Source organism: Ambystoma mexicanum, chromosome 5q, assembly GCF_040938575.1.
Source record: "Ambystoma mexicanum isolate Mex_15411 chromosome 5q, UKY_AmexF1_1, whole genome shotgun sequence".
NCBI classification, from domain to species: domain Eukaryota; kingdom Metazoa; phylum Chordata; class Amphibia; order Caudata; family Ambystomatidae; genus Ambystoma; species Ambystoma mexicanum.
Genome location: NC_090933.1, coordinates 687,315,952 through 687,338,676, shown reverse-complemented (window position 1 = coordinate 687,338,676; position 22,725 = coordinate 687,315,952). Strand labels below are relative to the sequence as shown.

At 48.7% G+C, this 22,725-nt stretch overlaps 1 protein-coding gene across 1 annotated transcript in view; it reads left to right on the top strand.

Annotated features, from left to right (window-relative positions):
• ARFGEF1 (ARF guanine nucleotide exchange factor 1) overlaps nucleotides 1–22,725 on the top strand; it is a 1,973,034-nt gene that overhangs the window by 1,927,896 nt on the left and 22,413 nt on the right. The window contains exon 38 of the mRNA XM_069621149.1: nucleotides 13,792–13,909. Coding sequence (XP_069477250.1) covers nucleotides 13,792–13,909 — 118 coding nt within the window. The remainder of the gene's footprint in view (nucleotides 1–13,791; nucleotides 13,910–22,725) is intronic.

Below are 22,725 nucleotides of genomic sequence, written 5' to 3'. Positions count from 1 at the left end.
AGGTTGCAGCACATCGAGGGAAAATCCGCGGTATTGTCCACTGTCACTGGGGAAATGTTGTCTAATGGCAAGTACCGCACAGGCAGGTATTACTCTCCGAACGCGGTGTCCGAGCCTCCCGTGAAGCCACCAAGTGAAGCAACGATAGGCCACCAGCCTGTACCACCTGTGAAAAAAAAAGATGCAAACCGTATTAAACTGACCAAACTTTCTTATCAATGTCGATTCAGGTAACACATGTCATTTTTCTTAGAAAAAAATTATATCTAGAAAATGCACTATATGGAACAAATTTACATGCGTTCGAATGATATGTAAATGTAATTTTATATGTGGGAGACGACCATGAAATAGTGGTGGCATCACTGACATCACAAACAGAGTATACTTACTCGTTACTCGGATTACGCGGACGAACAGTGCCGCGAAGTTCGTGCATAAGCACCATCATCATCCTCAACACGGTCCGTGAGAGGCAGGCTTCCCTGAACTCTGGCAGCTCGGTGATGCATTGCGGACTTTGCTCGCCTTCCTGCAGACTTTGCTCGCTTTCCGAAATGTAGGCCAAGCACCCGGAATTTTCACGGCAGCAGCAGTTCTCCTCCTCAGTTGGCATTAGCTCGCACCGATTGCACGTGCACCAGGTGGAGACGCCGTCCATGCGACATGGTCCAGGCTCTTCATCCGTTGACTGGTCCTCCCAACTGCCGTCCGAATCCCCATCGTTTTCGCGTGCTTGACTTTCCAGTAGTTCTTCCTCGGTGTACTCGGGCTCGTACATATACGGCATTATTGTGGCCATTGTGCGGTAAAGATAGTAAAATAATTTACAGAGATGGTACAGGTGTTCACACGGGCTACAAGCGGCGAAGGTAGCTGACCAGAGCACTGAAACGAGTCACAGAATACTCAAAGTAACACAGAGAGAGGAATGGAATCGAAAATCTGCTGCTGTGTGTTGTGAAACGGTCTGTTTATACTTATTGGGGAAAGAGGCGTCCTGCCATTTCCATGGCAACACGTCAATAGCTGAGGCGCAGCGATTGTTGACACGAGACGTGCTTGAAATGGGCAGTACGCGTCTGCTGATGTCAGGCTCAGGGGCGGGGGATTTGATTTAGTGCCGCAAAGGCAGGTGAGCCAGGTCGATGCGGCGGAATGATAGGATTATCACAAAATGGAGGCTGATTTCGAGTGCGATAATGGGCGAAAAGTCGGGTAAGGTCCATAGGAAAGTTTCCTACGATCTACCGATTTATGCTTACAAACACATGGCCGAACCGTAGGGACAATAAAAAAAAAGTCCCGGAACTATCCTTTAATCTTATTTTGATTCCCTCTTGTTATAACCTATGGTACCCCACAAAAGACACCAAAAAGTGATTGTTAGGGAGAATTCTCTGTTAAGGCTAATTTCCAAACCTAGTGAGTCACCCAGCAGCTTTGCTGGATTTTTGGGGTTTATTTTTTTCTCCTGCTAAGAGTGAGACTCTTTTTCTCCCACTCTTAGACATGATTTGAGATATCCTTTGACTTTGTAATGTGTTTTATGGGCTATGGGGTCTTTTACTCCATAGGGTTTTCATGTGGTTTTTGGTAAGTGTTACACAGCACCCTCAGTGCAGTAACACAGGGGTGTCATAGTGACCCCCAAACATAGACTCCACACCCTGGGACTGACTACTGTCTCCCAGGGCATGTAAAGTCACCATTGACTTTACTGGTCTTAAATTGTGAACAGAACCAGTACAAACCATCATATTGTGGAAGTACTGGTAGGGGTAATTAGATTGCCCCTGGGTCTGTTTTTCGAGGGGGCACTGTGCAGTCCCTCCTCGTCGAGTTTCTGGCTGGTGGCAGTGGTTACCACGCGAAATATTCCACCGGAATATTTCCTATGGGATTTTCCCATTCATTTTAAACGCACCACTTTTTGGTGCAATGTTAAAGATACCGCCGGGTTATTTATTTAATATTTATTCCCCGGTTGGGTCTTTTTGCCAGGACTCGGTTTTAAAATGGCGTTTGTGTTCGCCTCTGTAACTTCAACCCAAGTCGAGCCCTTTGTTCCACTTTTTGGCGGGCTTCTCCACAGAAGCCTCCAAAAGTGGTGCCGCTCTGTCTGGGTCTACAGGATGTGTGGGAGGGGGGTTTAGGCACCCTGGACTGAGTTGCCTCGGTAACTCAAGTCGCACTCTTGTGTGATTGGCCCAGTGGTGAGCCGCCCGGCTCACCACTTAGCATGTTTGAGTGACAGCCAGGACTGATGAATGGGGGTTTTCTGCATGAAAGCAGGGCTTTGGGGACTGGAACTTCAGAAGTCGCCACAGGACCAAAGAATCCGAAGAGGGAGAAGCTGAGCCGACCTGCAACGACGACACCACCGGTGGAGCCCTGCTGAACCGTCTCACCACTTCCCAACGACAGAGAAGATCTTCATCCCGGAGAGTCTTCTTCCTCTGAACTGGTGGGGATAACCAGTTCGCCCTCTTTTCGCCTTCCTAGATCCTCTCGTGGGTGAATCCGGCGGCCGGATAGCCACGCTTCACCACTACCGCGAATAAAAGGGTAGTACCTTTTAACCGGGGAACTCCGCGGCTGGTTTCTTCCCTGGCAGTCCAACGAGCTCCAGCTTTCCTCCACGTCGAGATCTTCTCTTCCCCTGGACGAAGCACCGACTTGCACCCGCTGCTAAGAACAACTGCCCCCGCTGGAGCTTTCTCACCATTTCAGGTACTGAGTCCCGCCTGGTCTCCCTTGCAACAGACTGTTCAAGGTGTCCCGTAAATCCTTGACTTTCTATCCTGGGGTGACTTGGGACCTGCTAACTAACTTTTCCTGACTTGATCCAACCCTTTTTGAACTATCTACAAAGACTCTTTAAAAGTACTATTCAACTGTGTGATCTTGGACACATTCCGCCTTGCTCTCTCCAAGAGTGGGCCTGGCCTATGACTTTCTTTCTCCTCAATAGACACTGCCTTTTCTGACTTGCTCTGGTTCTCCTAAAGTGTTGGTATTGTGTATGTTCCTAATTCTGCCTTTTTCCCTCCCTTTTTAATTAACTTATTAGAGTGCCATCTTAGGTTAAGCGCTCACCTCTGTCTGAAAATAAGTGGTGTTTTAACTAAGACTTGTTCAATAAGTGATCAGGGATGTATACATATTAATAGTGACTGTGTTTGAACTTGCTTGCCATATAAGTGTTAGTGTATTTTACAAAGTGTGTTTTTAAATAAATAATTATAAACTTTTATACCCAAGCTCTGGTCAGTGTTTGCTTGTGCTACTGTATTTTGGTACCTATTTTGTATACTCTATATACTGTCTAACTCTTCTTGAGAGAAGTCTGGCTGCTCAGCCACAGCTACCAGGTAAATCTGGGTAGTACAGACTGCTACCAATTGGGTTTACTGCCAACACCTGTGATCCTAAGCCTTTTGCAGTGGTCCCTAAGGGAACTGCACAGGTTTCTGCCTAACATTGATGAATGCAAAACTTCCTATTAATCAGAACCACAGCCATTGAGGAGGAATAGCAAGGATGGCAGGTTTGAAACCGATGGATTGTTGGGTTGTTCAGAGCAACACCAGAGGTTATCTTTTAATTGAAACCTTCCATTTATCAGGTAGTATTTGTAGTCTCACTCCTATTTCCTCACAGTTTCGCCATAAGCTCTCCGCAATTCTTTCTCTCATGCTCTCCCATTATCTTGCTTTCCTAAACTCTCAGCTCTCCTTGACTTTCTCAATCCCTCGTGCAACCACCCTCTCTTTTCCCCACCCACAGATTTTCTGTCCTTCAGGCTGTCTTCCTCTCATTCTGTCACCCAGCCACAGTCTGTCAAATGTTCACACATTTGCTCTCTCAAGCTTCCACACACTGACCCCATGTCACTCTCTGGCAGCTACCACTTCTGCAGTTTTACTCTCTTGCAGTCGGTCTCTCCCACTTACTGTCTTTTTCTAATTTTCTTTCAATCTGACACAGGGCCATTCTTCCAAAGTCTTTCTCTCACATGCGCAGTATGCTACTATCACTTACATTCTGCTGCTCAGTCTGCCGTTCTCTCACACGGTCAGTCTTTAGTCAATCGTTCAGTGCCACTTTCAGATTGTCACTCAGTAGGTTCCTCATCCATGGTTTCTGTCACCATCTCTCAGGCTGTCACACTCTACGCTATCACCCACTTGTGTTTCCTACTCAACCTTTAACGATTTGACCCTTTCTCACAGTATGACATTATAACAGCCAGTATCTTACTCTCGCACTCACTTCCTGAAACCCACTTGCACGCTGTCCCACATACTCGAATGTTGTCTGGGCAGAGGCCATCTGGAGGCATTGCTTAGTCCAGTAAGAGGACAGAAAGGGAAGCCCCACAGATCCATACACAAAGGCTTCAGCTGACCTTGGAGGCGGAGTATGAGGTTTCGAGCAATTATGGGATGGTGTGGAGGGAGGCAGGCTTATAGAACCTTGCACTGGCTCCCTACCATTTCCCTCAGTGTTGTCTTTTTGCCTATGCCAGCATAGTCCGTTGATGAGACAGATCACTCATGTACCTCCAAACACTTCAGTTTCATTGCTGGTTAATAATGCAATTAATAATGAACGCCACAATCAAATGAAGGTGACTTTGATAGATTTGCTTACTTGTTAGGTCTGCTGTTAGCATACATTGAAAAAACTTTAATAATAAAACTTAAAACTTAGTCTGGTTTGGTTTTGAATGGGCTACGGTTTCTGTGTATTATTATTTTGTGGAATCGGCACACCCCACCTTATATGGAGTGCTGAGGGTACACAATGTATCAATTTGTCCGCTTCTCCTGTAACTTTCTAGTTAATCTGAGTGGCTGGAGGCAGTGGATATTTTCTACTGATTTTTAGTGAAACTAGCATGCAGGCTGCTGTCGCAGCTGCGGAAAGGGACACATGGGCCACCATTGTACTAAGATGGTGCCAGTTTTCTTTTTTGGTTGATTACGTGTCCTTTCTTGGGCCTTCATCTACCGTCCTGGGTCCCGCTCACTCTTTTATCTTTGCCGGGCTCCCATTGGGAAGGCTGCCCAAGGGCACCAGCATGTCTGGGAGGACAAGAAGCTGGGAGTGCACCAAAACGTTGCAGGTCTATGTCCTCCAGTATGTTTGCTTGAATCCAGTTCTGACTTGGAGGCTGGCGACCTCCACCACCCAAAGTTTGATTGTGGCATGCCTGCTAATCGGCTGCGTTACTGCATAAAGGCGAGGATCGTGGAGAAGAGCGAGAGAGTCGACCCATGGAACTAAGAATCAGAGGAAGAAGGACGTCTGCAGCCAACTCCAGCCACTGGCAGTGACTCCTGAGTGACCTCTGCTGCTCCAGTCTTCTCTTCTGATCAACAGGGAAGATCCACACCGGACGACTTCCTCCCCCGGTTGGGCCTAACCAGTCACGAGACAACCTGCATTTTGAGCCATCCCTCGAAGAGCTGCAACCGTCCTGGACTGCAATTCCCCAATACCTTCGGACCTGGACCAATCTGCTGTGCATTGTCTGCTGAAGGGCGGTTTAGGCTGGAACTTCGTGGTAATCGCGCTGGACCTACAGTGACATTTTCTCACTCTGGGACATCTCCGCTTCCAAGTCGGGGACTGAGAAACTGAGAGAAGCCTGCCGTGTGACAACTATTGCTGAACCAAAGCCTGGGTCGAGTCCCAACGAGCCAGTATCGGGAAGATCATCTGTTGGGGAGGGGGAGCCCATCACAAGAGACTGGCCATCTGCTTCTGCCAAAAGTTCCTTAAACCTCCAGGCCAAGAATCCTAACAGGAGCTGCTGTCTCCTCACCTTGGGAGCCTCCGGCGGCACCGTCTTCTTTCTTCGTGAAAAGATACTGTCCTGCTTCTAGGTACACCTGGGTGCTTGCTGTGTTAAATCGGACCCCTCCTGAGCTTTCTTTTTTAAATTTTTTTTTATTTTTGACGGCAGAGGTACAAAAGGCACACACGCAGGGCAACAAATGTATACAGCAGTTACATCGTAGAGCAGCACAACAATTAAGATACAGCAATCACAGCATGTACATCATAGCAGTACTTGAGGAGGAGCAACAGTAGGGCTTCATACAGTGGGGTCAGAGCCCGGCGGGGCAGGGGACAAACCGGACACGGGAGTGTCCTCGCTTAGGTTGTTAAGGTAAGTGTTGAATTCACCCCAAATATTCTTGGGGCGAGATTGGGTGGGGAGCGTAGTCAGATAGTCTTCCTCACAATTCCGTGACCAGGTGAGTAAACGGAGCCACTTGTGGAAGGTCAGGGGAGAGGGGCATTTCCAACTCTGGAGTATACACTTTTTGGCGATCATACAACTTATGTTTAGAAATTTGGCCAGACGTCTGGAGCCATCAGTTTTCCAGGCCCCGAACAGAACCGCCAAGGGGTCAAAGTCAACCACGGTTTCAGTTATTGCAGAAAGTGTTTCCAATATGCTTTCCCGAAACCCAGACAGCTCCCTGCAGGCCCAAAACATATGCAAATGGTCAGCTTCCTCCGCACCACACCGAGGGCACAAGGCAGCTGCGGTGCGGATGAACCTTGTGGTCCTACGTGGGGTGTACTAGAGCCTGTTGAGGAGTTTGTACTGCATGGCACGGTAGTGGAAGTTGAGGGAGACTTTTTTTGTGTATAGACACATTTCACCCCAGGCAACATCGGATATCTCTAGGCCCAGTTCGTTTGCCCAATCGTCCTGTGCTTAGAGAGCTGGGATAGAGGCATTCTCCTGTAGGATCTTTATATAGTGAGGAGACGACGCCGCAGGCGCCGCCAGAGTTGGCAATGTAAGCAATTGCCCGATTATCCGGGGGCTTATCTGGGAATGAGGGCCATGCAGTACGGAACACTGCCCGTAGTCTATAGTATTGGAGGGTCTCTAAGGCGGATCTGGTTTGACCATGTTTCCATGTTTGGGGGTCGATAAATCTGCCTTCGGAGTAAAAGTCGGACAATGCTTGATATCCCAAGGCCCCCCAGTGTTGGGCTAAGGCAGTGTCATGTGTGTGTCATGTGGGTTCCAGGCTGGGGAAATCCCACACCGGGAGCCATTTATAGTAAGGGGAGGATTCGGGTGTTGGATACAGCAGACGTTTCCAGGCCTTAATGGTCGCACCGACAGGGTCAGTAGGAGAGTCAGGTGTATAATGATGATGTAGTATAAGGGACATCATGTTGGTGTCGATAGTCGCAAGTCGCTCCAACTTGACATGCGGCCGTGTCGGGGAGCCAGGGTACCAGTGGGTGGCATGTCGGGCCTGGGCCGCGGTCCAGTAGAGAATCAAGTGTGGAGCCGTGAGACCCCCCTGTTTATATGGGAGTGCCATGTCCGTCCACTTCTTGCGCACTGCGCCGGAGTGCCATAGGAACTGTGCGCATAGTGTGTGTAGTTTAGTGAAGTATCCCTTCCCAGGCCATATGGGTACGCTACCGAAAGTGTAAAGAAGCTTGGGGAGCAAAATCATTTTAATGAGAGAGTCTCGACCCGCCATGGACAATGGGATAGAGCGCCACCTCAACATTTTGGCCTCAACCGTCTGTGCTACGGCAAAATAATTGTCTGCGAGTAGAGTAGGTTTAGTCAAGGATATCTGCACACCTAGATATCTGATGCCGTTCGGGGACCAGCGGAGGGGGTACTCGGTGGTGGGGTGGTGGGTAGATTTAGTAAGCGGGAAGATCTCTGACTTTGAATAATTGATCGTGAAGCCGGAGTACGTGCCGATGCGCGTGATATACCTCAGTATGGGATCCATGTGGATTGTGGGCTCTCTGATGTGCAATAGCACATCATCCGCATATAAGGAAATTATTTTGGGGTCATCTTTCAGCCTTATTCCCTTGCGGGCGTGGCGTGCACGCACATAGTCCGCCATTGGCTCTATTGCGAGTGCGAAGAGAATCGGGGAGAAGGGGCAGCCCTGTCGGGTGCCCCTAAAAAGCGTGAAAGGGTCAGATGTCAAAGAATTGGCCCTTACCCGCGCCACAGGGGAGGCATATGGTAATTTGATAAACCCGATCATGTTTGGGCCAACGCCCATTGTCTCCAGCACCAACCACATGTAGTTCCACGAGACCATGTCAAAGGCCTTCTGAGCGTCCAAGGTGACCGCCACAGCCTGGGCATCTTGATCTATACGGGACATAACATTGAACAGTCTCCTGATGTTATGGGAGGTGGACCTGCCGGGGACGAAGCCTGCCTGATCCTCATGGACTAAATATGGCATGATAGGCAGAAAGCGGTTCGCTATGATCTTTGCAAAGATTTTGGTGTCGAGGTTCATAAGGGAAAGAGGTCTATAGGATCCGCACTCGTCTTCCGGTTTGCCAGACTTGAGCAAGACCGTGATGACAGCTTCACGCATGGAAGGAGGAAGGATAGAGACCCGGAGTGCTTTGTCCCAGACCTCGAGTAGTCTGGGGGCCAATATGGCCACGTGCTCTTGATAGAACTCGGCAGTAAGGCCGTCGGGCCCCGGCGCCTTGCCCTTGGGCAGATTTGAGATGGCCATCACTATCTCGTCAAGTATGATCGGGGAGTCCAGCTGGTCGCGGGTGGCAGAGGATATTTCAGTGGTGGGAATCTGGGCAAGCAACTCACGTATTTGTTGTTCGGTGTGTTCGGCAGGTTGGGAGTACAGGGACCTATAGAACTCAGTGAATACACCCAAGATCTGTTGGTCCGCCCATTGTACATTGTCGAAACGATCTTTGATGGAGGTGATCTGGGTTTGGCCAAATTCCCCTCTCACCAACGTTGCTAGTGTTTTCCCCGGTCTATCCCCTTCGCCGTACTTCCTAGCGGCCTGTGGCCGGCTGAAGTATTGGATTTCGCTGGTGGCGAGTGCGTTAAATGCTTGCAATTCCTCGCTAATTTGGGCCAGTATGGCGGGGTCAGCCCCTGTGGAGTATTGCAGCTCTAGTTGCTTCAATTTGGCTTCGGAGCGACCGAGGGCCGCACAAATTGTTTTTAGTACACCAGCCTCCCCTGAGATGGACATTCCCCTGATATACACTTTAAAAGCATCCCACCGAACCGCAGCTGAAGTGCCCTGAAGAGAGTTGTGCTCAAAGAAGGAATCGATGTCAGCCAGGATTTCAGCTCAGAACACAATATCCCTGAGGGCCTCGGATTTGAATCGCCAGGTGCTGAGTGTTGGGACGGGCATACCTAGTTCCACCGATAGAGTAACTGGAGCGTGGTCTGATAATGTGCGGGGGAGGATCTGGGACCCCTCCACCCTGCCCATGGTTTCACTGGACACGAAGAACAGGTCTATTCTGGACGAACTGTTGTGCACAGACGAATAATAAGTGTACTCCCGGCCCTGAGGGTGTAGTGTCCTCCAGACATCGCGGATATTAAGTGTCCGCATGTGGCCGTGGAGCCTACGTGCAGCACTGGATAGGGCACGAGAGGCCGTGCCAGTTCTGTCCAGGACGGTGTCTAGAATGAGGTTCAGGTCTCTTCCCCCCCCCCCATATAGTCTGGATTCCTACATAGCCCAGCAGTGTAGTGGTCACCACATCAAAGAACTCAGGAGAGTCGACATTGGGGCAATATGTATTGACAAGCAAGTATTCTTTGTTCACCAGGGTGCAGTGCAGTATAACGTAGCAACCCTCAGGGTCTATTTAGCTCTTATGCAGTATAAATTTAATCGATTTATGAATCATCGTGAGGACGCCCCTGGATTGGGAGGAATAGGAAGTGAAGAATCTAGCGGGGCACCATGACGGGGCCATGGTGCCCGGAATATGCGCGTTGGAGTGTGTCTCCTGTAGAAGTAGTACCTTGCAGCTATGCCTACTAGCGAAGGCCATGATCTTACGAGCCTTAGTGTGATTGCTTAATCCGCGGACATTCCAGGACATTATGACAGTGGACATTTCAATGGCAAATACACAATCTCACAATACGCATGTCAGTGAACATCCCAGGTCCAGCAGTAGTGTGCGTCCCCAAGGTTGAAGACGGGAGTGCGCACGTGGTTTACCTCCGTGCGTGCCGAGGGACCTCGATTGCCTTTTTTATGTAACACCCCATTCCCACCCTCCACCCTCACCACCAACCCAAAATCAGCAGTGTGAACAAAACCCACCCTCAACAGTGCAGAGCTGGGCCGACCCCAACATGGCCCAGTCTGCCCAGAAGCCCAACTTGGGCTAGCCCACAACAAGGGTGTATCCAAGAACAGTGCAATCGCAGTGGGGTGCGCTATTGCCGTGTAGGAGCACGCTAGGAACCGGCTGGTTCCGTTACAAAACAAACCGTGTTAGCGGTCATATTGTGAATGTCCCTGTTTTGCTCAATTGGGTGCGGGGGTCAACACAAGGAGCATAGCGATTCAGCAGCCTAGCAACCAGGCGTGACAGTGAGATGGTTCAGAAGGCGACAAGAGTAAGTGCAATCAATTAAGCAGAGCGGAAAGCATTTGCTCCATGGCAAGTGTGTGAGCGAAGCAGAAATTAGACATGCGTAGAGGAGCGTTATACCGGAGTGGATACAGAAGTGCAACCAACCATGGGTGCGAGCAAACAGTGGTATGAATTGAACAGTATATTGTCATAGCGGAGAAACAGCACAGACCAAGCATGGAGTTCAGTCATTGTTCATAGTCATCCTCAGGAGGTTGCAGGGGAACATGCGCTTCAATAAATTTCACCGCTTCAGATGGCACAGTGAAGAAATGTAATTTGTTATTGAACGTGAACTTCAAGCGTGCAGGGAAAAGTATGGCATAGGGGACGTTTCTTTCTCTAAGGAGTTTCTTCACTCCGAGGAACTGGCGGCGCTCCTGTTGAACTCCGGTTGAAAAGTCAGGAAAAATTCTGATCACCTGCAAGTCCATACGTAGCTCGCCCTTTTCCCGTGCGAGGCGGAGAATTAGGTTGCGATCCTTGAAGCTCAGAACCTTCGCAATGATGGGCCTAGGGAAGTCGCCAGGTTTAGGCCGCGGTGAGAGCGCCCTGTGGGCCCTTTCAATGGTGAAGAAGGGCGACATGTCTGGATTACCCAGTAGTTCCTTCAGAAGATTTTCGACTACCGGTTCAAGTCTGCCCTTCAGCGCATTCTACGGGACACCAACGATGCGTATATTATTTCTGCGCGACCTAGATTCGAGGTCATCACATTTGGCCCTGACCACCTTCATGTCAGCAACCAGGGTGGACACAGTGCCCTGGAGCGTGGCTATGTTGTCTTCGTTGGTTCCGATTCTGTTCTCCGCCTCCGTGATTCTCGTCCCCTGCTGGTCCAATTTGGCTCTGAGCGATGCTACATTGGCATTGATGTCATCAAGCTTTTCATGAAAGGCTGCAAAGTTTCTAGCCATGGATTCCATGATTGATGTGAGGTCTGTGGTGGGTGCCTCGGCAAGGAGCGTGTCGTTCACCTGGTCGTCCGACGCGTGGGCCGAGTCGGACCTCGGGGTGGGTTTGGCGAATCTGTCCATGGCCCGGGCTTTATTATTGTTCCTAGATCTGTTGGACATCGTAGTAAATGATATTAGGGCGCTGGGTGCTCAGAGTGGGGACCAGGGTGAGCGTGTTGAGAAGGCACGCCTCAAGCCCCTCAATCGGGGAAGCACGGGTCAGTAAAGCAGAACACCAGACCACAATTTGCGCATATGGTAGGTAGGTGAGGGCGGCGGGGTCCACAGCGTCAGGGAGGTACGGAGCAGCTGCAATGATTGTGCAATCCAGTCACCCTGATGGATAAGGCCAGCATCTGGGCCAGCACCCGAGTAGGTGCGGCAAGGAGGACAGGTGGCGAGAGCATGGGTACTGGTGTGCAGACAAGTAGAGCGCAAAGCAGTAGATGCAATGTTCAGTGAAATTGCAGAGATGAACCAGAGCAGTTGTGGCTAGTTGGCAGGAAGAGGGCAGCCTCTATATCCAATGTCCTGGCGTGGGACAAAGCCCTCTTGAGGAAGGGCACATGCAGTCCTGTGCAGGGGGCCAGCGGGAGAGCAGTGGAGGATCAACGAGGGCAACGCCAGGGAGACAAGCGGAGGCCCGCCGGAATGCAGGGCAACAGTGGCAGATGTAGGCTGGAGTTGGCGCTCCACGGGGGCGGCCCCGGGGGTAAAGAGTACGGAGAGCAGCTCCAGCTGGGGGTGGCAAATGGCAGTTGAGTGAGGGGATAATGCCGTTTCCGGCGCGCAGCAGCCAAAGTGTAACCCCTCACCTGCAGCCCAGTCAGCGAAGGGACGAATCTGCAGTTCTCCGGAAGGCTCACAGTCGAGCAAGGCAGGTCCAGGTATGGTGCTGAAGGCGGCCCCGGCCGCGACACTAGTGGCAGGCCAGAGCGGAGCAGTGCAAGGCCCGCCCTGGGCGCACCCGCTGGAAGATCCGTGTGCGGTGCAGCCAAGGCGGTCTCGGGGGCAGGCGCAGCTCCTCCGGTGGATGGCTGGGTGGTGCCGTCGAGCGTAGCGGGCGCGGAACCCCAGGCGCTCCAGACGGCAGGTACGGGTATGATGCGGGCGGCGGTGCTCAGGGGCAGGCCAGAACAGAGCAATGAAGGGCCCAGCCCAGACCGCCAGTATCAAGCCAGCGGGAGCGCCGCCCGACCCACGGTGTCTCCAGTGCGGGTCGCGGGCAGCGCGAGTCCCGCGCCTCACAGGACCTGAGCCCGAGGCCCAGCTGGCGGATTTAGTGGGCGGGTGGGCGGGCGGCAGCAGTGAAACAGCCAGGCAGAGGAAAATGTTGCGGCGGGCGGGTGAGCGCCACCGCAGCCCAGAGGGTGTCGCACACGCCGAACTCCGGCTTCAGGGGTCCGATTCGTGCCCAAAATGCAGCGGCACGTAGCCCCACTTGTGGAGGGGACAGGGGATCAATAATCTGGACGCAGGGAAGCAGCAGACCGCAGATGTCGTCGGATATGCAGCGGCAATACACGGAGCTAACAAGCTAGGCAGCCATCTTGACGGCTGCTCAACAGCGCCCCTTCCCCTCCTGAGCTTTCTGAGACCTATTGGAGTGGACAACCCAACTATGCTCTCCCAGGCCTAAGGACACTGGTCCTCTAGTCTACCTGACCCCCCTGAACCACCAAGTATAGGTTGCCCAAAGGTACTTACCAGTATCTTTGTTGCTTACCTTAAATGGTGGTTATAAGAAACGAAACTTAAATGCTACTCTAACTACTTGTATGTTATCTAAGAGTTTACTGTTGAACTGAGTAATTCTTAACAAATGTCTTACTGTATATAAATGTGGATACGTTTACTTTCTGGTAATTCTAATACTGTGTTGGCTGCCTTAGTGTTTATGTAATAAATAACAATATTTTCTATAAAACTACTGTGTATAAGTGTATTCATGACTATAGGAGTGCCCTGAGGTCTTCGTACTTACCTACTGCCCTTCACCCTCCTAGACTAAACCTGGCTGCTCGTCCATTACTACCAAACCTTTTGGGTAGTTCAGGCCAAACCTAAGAATTGGAGCCCGGTACATCTAAGTGTGTGTCTTCGCTAGTCCTATCATAGGTGTACTTTAGTAAAACTCCCTAACAAAAGCCTAAGTGAACATTACACTTAAGAATGATTTCTTATTCCTTAAAATGTGCTTGAATCTTAGGATCGAGAAGCAGTGTTTTTCAGAACTTAATGCTGTAACATTGAGGTTCAAACATTTTGTTTTATATGCTGCAGATTAATTGAATTTGTGTCAGCTGTTCACTTGTTTGTTTTCCAGTGACAGTGGCGAATGTTTTGAGCTTAACAAACATTTCTTTTTTCTCCACAGTGTATGTAGTGAAGCTCTAAGTTACTTTTTGACACTCACGTCAGAAAGTCACAGAGAAGCCTGGACTAACCTTCTATTATTATTCCTGACAAAGATTTTGAAGATAAGCGATGACAGAGTTAGTATCCATTGTTAAAATGTTTGTAAGATGTTAAAATAGGTTTTCTTCTATATGATTAATATCCTTTTTCTTGAAGTGATGTACATAGCATGATACACTTGCTTTTCTAGTAGCCATATCCACATGTATTAAGTATCCCAATGCAAAACTGTTAGAGGACTCTTATGCCGATACAACAAAGTAGGTCACTCACAGAAGGACGCGCAAGCTGGTTTATTGGCAGATCAGTAGAACTAGCGTGGGTGGGAAGAAAAAAAAGCAAGAATGGCACATCGCCCTTCCATGTCCCTTCTCCAACCATCTTCTCTGGAATCATCCTCCATTCTAGAGATGCCCTCCAACGTCTTGGTTCTTTGGTCCACTTAAAAAGATGGCGATATGATTTGCTAGAAGATAAGATAAGGAAGAGAATAACACATACAACACATTTCTCCTTTCATGGAATTTTGTGTAGCTGTCTTCCCCTTGTTCCAGGTTCCCTCGTCAACAGTGACCACATGCAACCCTCTCCGAGGGCCCCAGAACTAGTTTAGACTCTTTGACGCCATTCCCTACTTCCTCACTCGCACTGTCTCCCACTCGGACACATACTGGAGAAAACACATTTCTTTTAAATGTCACCAGTCCATTACTCTGCACATTTTCCACTGCTGGGTGCAAAAGATAACCAGTTCATCACGTTATTTGCTGCCATGGAACCTGACAGTGTGGGTTATAAGTGACACCACCCATGCGTTGTACATATTTTATTTTTTTCAAGGAAAACACTTTAGTTTACGTGCAGTTAAGGTGAGTAAACTTAACGCGACAAAACTCTTAAAATTCAGTGCATTCGAGAACTCAAAAACAGCTTAACTCGGCGCGTTCCCGTTGATATCCCCCATTGCGGTGGGGCCAAGCCTGATTTACATATGGTCTTTCCCCTTCTGTAATGGCTTGGCAGGCGAAGAACAGTGGTCTGGAGGGTTGCCCAGAGCAATGCCAGTGGTTAAGATTCATTCTAAACCTTCCAGCCATCACCTCTTTGTTTTTGATCTCCCCCATAAAGCCATTTTGTATGGCATTGTGAATTCCTTCTCTTATAATATATATGTGCTCTTGGGCTGTGCAACACCGAGTTAAGCCGGTCCTTAGTTTTCCAGTGCGCTGAATTTCAAGGGTTTTGTTCCATTAAGTTTACTCACCTTAACTGCACCTCAACTAAGTTTTTTACTTGAATTTCAAGGTTTTGTTATACAATAGTTTTCTTTCGTGCCCAATGTATGTTTTTTCGGCCTCAGTGACCACAGCCTTCGACCGCGCTCACTGTGTATTTTTCGGCGACACTGACCATAGCCTTTGGCCTTTATATTTTAAAACACTAACTGGCCACTGAGCATGGCCTTTGGTCATGCCCATTGTATATTTTAAAACACTAACCATGGCCTTCGTCGTGTCCTCTCTCAATCTTTTTTAACACTAAAGCTGTTGGCCGTGCCTACTCTATTTTGTTAACACTGTTAGGCAGAAACCTGTGCAGTTCCCTTAGGGACCACTGCAAAAGATTTAAGACTACAGGTGTTTGGCAGTAAACCCACATGGTAGCAGTCTGTACCACACAGATTCACTTGGTAGCTGTGGCTGAGCAGTCAGAATTCTCTCAAGAAGAGTTAGGCAGTATGCAGAGTATACACCATGGGTACAGAGACACAGTAGTACAAACAAACACTGACCAGAGCTTTGGTGTAAAAGTATATAATTATTTATTTAAAAACACACTTGTAAATCACACTAGCAAAAAAGAGGTAAGTAATTTCAGCACACAGTCACTATCATATATATACAACCCTATTCACTTATTAGACAAGTCTTAGTGAGAAACACCACTTATTTTCAGACAGAGGTGAGCGCTTAACATAAGATGACACTCTAATAAATTGTAAAGAAAGGGAGGGAAAAAGGCAGAGTTAAAGAAGCACACAAGTTTCAATACTTTTTCAAAGAACCACAGTAAGGCAGGATGGGCAGAGTTCTACTGGAGAGCAAGGAAGTCAATTGCAAGACCCACTCTTGGAGAGAGCAAGCAGAAGGGGTCCAGGTTCACCAGTGGGGTTATGCCCAAAGAGTCTTTGTAGATAGTTCACACAAAAAGGATGAAATTAAAGTCAGGAAAAGTTAGCTAGGTTGCCCCAGGCCAGCCCAGGTTAGAAAGTCGAGGCTTTACTGTCACCTCGAACGATCTGTCGCAAGGGAAGCCAGGCGGGACACAGTACCTTAAGTATGAAGGAAGCTCCAGCGGGGGCAGTTGTTCCTGGCAGCAGGTGCAAGTCGGTGTTTCGTCCAGAGGAAGAAGAGGTCTCGCCGTGGAGGAAAGATGAAGGTCGTTGTACTGCCAGGGAAGAAACCAGCCGCGGAGTTCTCCGGTTAAAAGGCACTACCCTTCTCGTCGCAGTAGTGGTAAACCGTGGTATTTCGGTTCCCGGGGTGCTTGGCACGGGCAAGGCGGCCACGAGATGCTCCAGGAAGGTGAAAAGAAGGCGAAACTGGTTATGCCCACCAGTCAAAGGAAGAAGACTCTCCGGACTGGAGATCTCCTCTGTCGTCGGGAAAAGTGGTGAGACGGTTCAGCAGGGCTCCACCGGTGGTGTCGTCGTTGCAGGTCGGCTCAGCTTCTCCCTCCTCGGATTCTTAGGTCCTATGCCGACTTCTGAAGTTCCAGTCCCCAAAGCCCTGCTTTTATGCAGCAAACACCCATTCATTCAGCCTTGCTGTCAATCAAACATGTTAAGTGGTGAGCCAAACGGCTCACCACTTGGGCCAATCACACAAGAGTGCGACTTGGGTTACCAAGGTAACTCAGTCCAGGGTGCCTAAACCCCCTCCCACACCCCCGGTGGTACCCAGACAGAGTGGCACCACTTTTGGAGGCTTCTGTGGAGAAGCCCGCCAAAAAGTGGAACAAAGGGCTCGACTTGGATTGGAGTCACAGAAGAGAACACAAACGCCATTTTAGAATCGAGTTCTGGCAAAAAATACCAACCAGTGAATTAATATTAAATAAATAAACCGGCGGTATGTTCGAGGCTATAAGAATTAAATAATTAAAGTTGGTAGCCTCGAACAATGGGAAAATCCCATAGAGATATATTCACGGTCGTATATAAAAAGTAGTATTCACTGCCACCAGCCAAAACTCGATCAGGGGGAACGGAGACGTGCCCCCTCGAACAACAGACCCCGGGGCAATCGAATTGCCCCGACCAGTATGTCCACAATATGATGGTTTGTACTGGTTTCTGTTCATACTTTACATGCCCTGGGAGACAGTAGTCAGTCCCAGGGTATGGCGTCTATGTTGGGGGGTCGCTACGACACCCCTGGGTTACGGCACGGAGGGTGCTGTGTAACCCACACATAACAAAAACACGAGACCCTATGGAGTAAAAGACCCCATAGCCCATAAAACACATGGAAAATGAAAGGAACACCTCAAATCATGTCTAAGAGTGGGAGCAAAAGAGTCTCACTCTTAGCAGGAGAAAAAAATAAACCCCAAAAATCCAGCAAAGCTGCTGGGGGACTCACTAGGTTTGGGAAATTAGCCTTACAGAGAATTCTCCCTAACAAACACTAACTGGCCACGGCCTTCGGCCATGCCCACTTTATATTTTACAACACCACCAGGCCTTCAGCCGTTTAAAACGCTGCCATGGCCAGTGATTTTTCACCTGCGATGTCACTGTAGCTGTAAAAATATATAATTCTTTATATATATATTTATATACATATAATATATATATATTCTATAACTGCAGGTACACTACAATGAACTACAGATACCCTTGGTTATTTGTAGTCATTATATACCTGTGGTTATCGGAAAAAATTGCAAAACAAATAGTTCCTTGCACTCCCAGACCCCCACTAAATTGCCCCCCTCATGTGTGCCTGCTCCCCTCACCTTCCCTGCCCTCTCCCATTCCACCCACAACACGTATTTCTGTGACGCAGTTTCAGTTGAAATGTCAGATAGCTGCGGTTTTACCATAGGTCATACCCAAGGGTATGTGAAAAATGTTTGGGTCTCGTGTTGCAAACTTAGTCCCTAGCCACCCTTCAACTCCTAAATTTCACTTGGTGTCCTCTCTCCTCCCCCCCTAACCTCCTGGCCACATGACATTTGCATGTTTTTGTTCTGCAAATGGCTTTTTTCTGTGTTTTATATTCTGATACCCTAGGGTACAACCGCGACTATCAATCGCATTGAGAAAAAAAAGATGGCGGCTGTTTCATTTATAAATATTTGGATACTCAATGTATCCGGGCAGATATAGCTATTTATTTTTGAGAAGGGGCACCCCCTTCTCCGTCATATAATTAAAAGATCTAAAAATTGCTAGGCAGAATAACCCCAAACCACAAAAGGATCACAAATCAACGCTTCATGCACAAGTTGTTTCAAACCTGGTCCAAATCTGTCCAGCGGTTTTGGCATTGTGGTCGAGCACAAATTTACCTTTTATGTCAATGGGAAAATGTATGGGGACTAGGCCAAAAAGTGCCAATTTGGCTTTCTTAATAACTTTTAAAATTATTTTTCAAAGAATCTTAACCAAACTTTCCAGTCTGGGGGGCCCAAACGTACAAAATTGTCTGCAAAAGTTCTGCCAAATCCATTACATGAGTCATAAGTTATTAGCGATTAATTTTTTCGATTTCCTATGTAACTCTGACTCACTTTAACGATAGGGTGGCGACCGCCGCCCTATAATATATAGTGACAAATCCCAGGATGTCATCACTGCTTCCATAGGGGGGGCCCCCTTCCCATGCGGCCAAGGAGGTGAAGCCGCTACCCGATAGTGTACTCAGTTGGAGGATTGCGTGGGGGGGGATCCCCACTGTGAGACCAGGGCCGACTATCTAGGGAAAACGCAATGTCCACACGACACCTCCAGCTCTCCTGCATATCCATCCCATCCCCTTCCCCCTCCTTCTCTTCCTCTGCCATATTTTTGTAGGGCCACCTCTACAAATTGTACTGTGACAAGGAAGAGCAAGGATGAGTTCAGGAAAGTAATGCCCGAAAGTACTGTGATGAGGAGGATGCGTGGATCCCTGAAGAGTCATCCAGAAAGTCACATGGAGCATACTAGCCAATGTGATCAGGTGATCAGATTGAAGTTCTACCCAGGAAGCGAAACCCTCCCTGGAAGCACCACAAGGAAGTGTAGACTCGATCTGTGCTGAGGGAAAGAACCCCCAGCTGGAACGTCAACCAAAAGGTTCAGGCGTCTGAGTCCTGGGAAGCGAACGAGGAGTTTTTTTAGGCATCCGTGCCTGGTCTGCCATGGCGACGCGGGCAGAACCGCACAGTACAAAAAGAAGCAACAGCGAGAAAACGTCAAGCCAGACGCTGTGAAGACAGAGTGCCGGAATCACTGGGGAGAACGCTGCAGAGCCGTGGCGTGAAAGCGGAAGAGAGCTGCTGGGAAGCCACTGAGCCTTCCAGAGACCCACAAACTGGCAGAGAAGCACCTGAGAGAACCAAGAAGGTACCGGGGAAGCAATGGTCTTGGTGGGGTCAAAAGACATAGTTATTAAAAGGAACTGTGGCCCGAACACCCTTAATCATTACCTGGGCAGACAGGAAACAGAGGAAAGTAACGGAGAGAAAGAAGCCGGGTCGGGGACCCGCAATCTTCGACAGAGAAAGCGAAAGCCTCCATGGGGCTAAATACTAGTCAGCAGTGGGCAGGTTAGTGAACCCGGTCTGACTTGCCTGAGAGAGGCCAGGGGAAGGGAAACATTCCCCCATCATTTCTTGAGCTGTCAGAGAGTCCTGAAAAGACCAAGAGAAGGGTGACAAATCCCTGACAAGCATTGTGATAAACTGAGAATGGTAAGGGGCAGGGAGACATCGCCCTAACATTGTGAACAGTGTATTAGAGGAGAGGGAAGCCAACCCCCCTCGACACTGGCCAAAGAAGAGCCCATTAGTGAAGACAACTAAGGGAACCTTTAAAACCTGGAACTTTGGGGTTTTCCTCTGAACATGGTTTTGGCCTGGAGAAGGTGGAGGCATTCCCTCAGCGTTCAATCTCACTCTGGAACTCTTATCTGCCTTCCAGAAGAAGGGAGTCATCCTTCTATACCAAAGAGACTTACAACTTCTTTAGTTTCGTTATAAGTGTAAGGAATAGAAATAGGTTTCTGACACAGGACCGTGGACTCTTTATTTTGGACATGCTGACAGACCCCGTAGTATTTTAGTTGAGGCAGGGAAGCCCCCTCTTAGTAACAGGGTCAGATAGGGTTTTTCCTTTTTCTCATGAATAAGTCTTTGACAAACAGCATGCCACTATTGCATCAGACTCATACTTCTAATCCCTTACAATATATATTTTTCAAAGAAACAGCTTGGTGAACCTAGCTATTATGGACGGCAGCACTCCAATTAAATAATGCACCCCAAACCCTGGTCCATGCTGCAAATATCTTTATTGGTCAAACAAATCATGTATTTCACCCAAACATGGGCTTCGTCAGAATATCAAGCATCTCGGGTGGACAGCTTATAAGCCCTTTAGTCCTTTTTCTCTTTTCATATGTCGTTCATTTCACATATTGGCACTTGATGAATAAGAGCGCCATCTTGTAAGATGTAAGGAAACACAAAGTCTATTGCAATATTGTTTCAACCTCACAACATCGATATTGTCCAGCATATATTTCATTTTTGGACTATATATTACCCTCTTTAGGTTCACATAGGCAGGATGGTCCCGGGAGGATAGCTCGTAGCAACGTGCTCACCTTGGAAGCAAGACTACACAAAGCAACACAGGTTCGATCCCTGGGTCCGCTCTTAGACACCTCAGGATATTCAGCGCGCTATAAATAACCTATCATATCTCATATCTCACATGTCAACGATTAATATCAATATGTACCATCTATCCTGGCAACATAATTCACACATCTAAGGCTGCAGTGCTCTTGCACACCATTAAGTTTATAACACATGGGTCCACAAAGTCAAAATAAGTTCATAGATATATAAATTGACATGTGAACCTAAAGAGGGTAATATGCATACCCAAAAAATCAAATATGTGCAATTATAAGCTGTACAAAATCGATAGTGTGAGGTTGAAACAATATTGCAATAGATGCATTGTGTTTTGTTGTATCTTGCAAGATGGCGCTCTTATTCGAGTGCCAATATGTGAAATGAACTACATATGAAAAGAGAAAAGGGACTAAAATGCTTATAAACCATCCACCCGAGATGTTCTGTATTCTGACAAAGCCCAGGTTTGGGTGAAACTCGTTTTGTTCCACCAATAAAGCTAATATTTGCAGCACAGACCAGAGTCTGGAGCGCATTATTGAATAAGAGTGCTGCCATCCATAATAGCGAAGTTCACCAAGCTGTTTTTTTTAAATAATTCAGACCCAGCGGATATGGTCGCCGTCTACATTGGTTCGTTGTGAGTGTGTCTGGCAATTACCAGTAGCAGTTTCAGGGGAATATATAATATATATATATATATATATATATATATATATATATATATGTATATATATATATATATATATATTTCTGAGGCTTGTGGAATCTGCTTAGATCACATGCTGTGCATAGGCCGACATCTAGTGGAAGCTGCGGAGTATTACAGTTTGTTTTTTGAAACTCGAAAATGGGCGTCGACACAGGCGTGCCAGTAATACTATCCCTAGTGTGACGTCCACTGTACCCAAGATCCCTCACGCGTCTAGGATCCTCAGATTGTTTTTTTCCGCCATACTGGTCGGAAGCATTTTGCGGAGTCCCCTGGCCTTAGCCATACTTTTGCTAATAATCGCAATTTATAATTCTTTATTGACATCCTTCCCCACCCCAACGTCGACACTCGACGACGGCTGGAGAAGACATCGACCGTCGGCTGCTGCACGACGGATCTGGGCCTCGGCCCGGGCCTGGCAGGCCGCTGGCCTCGGCCCTGCATGTAGGGAGAGTGGGGGGTGGTACATACTCTTCACTCTTGGTAGATAGGTACACCTTATATATTTCCTACACTTACCAGCCCGCTGCCTCAAGGTGCGTATGGAGGGTACCCCTTTCCAATTCTGCCCCAAGTGCAACCGCAAATACCCTTGGGTCGACAGGCACGCCACGTGCAATCTCTGCTTGCCGAGGGACCACCCCGAAACGAACTGCAGAGCGTGTAGTAGGGTTAAACCTAAGACACTTAAGGACCGTTCGACAAAGTGTTGGGCCCACCACGCCAGGCAGGCGGCCATGGCAGCGGAGGGCGCCTTCAGCGATGGCAGCGACGCCGTACTTTCGGACGGCGAGGGCATTACGGCGTCGAAAGACAGCCGAGCGCAGGTCCCCGACCTCGGAAGGTCGTCCGGCAGGGCGGCTATGGGGAAGACCCCCGGCGACGCAAGCGCTACACACCCTACACACACTAAGCACACTAAGTCCAACCGAACCTCGTCGACTTCTCGGAAAGAGGCACAGATAGAACGGTCCGACTCGGTGTCCTCTGGGCGCTCTCGATCGAGATCGCCTCATGACGCAAGGCAATCATCCACTCTTGCCAAGAGTGCCTCGCTCCCTAGACTAACGGAAGTTCGATCGTCGGAGGACGAAGACGACTTCCACCCCCAGGCTGCGCTCCAAGAGACAGAGCCCGCAGTTAACACCAGCGAGGCCCCACGCTCGAAAAACACAGATACCTCTTCCGATCCTCGACGCCAGGCGTCGAAAGTCTCCGGGGCCTCCAAGGGACAGGGAAAACATTTTTCCACGCACGGGGAGGGGG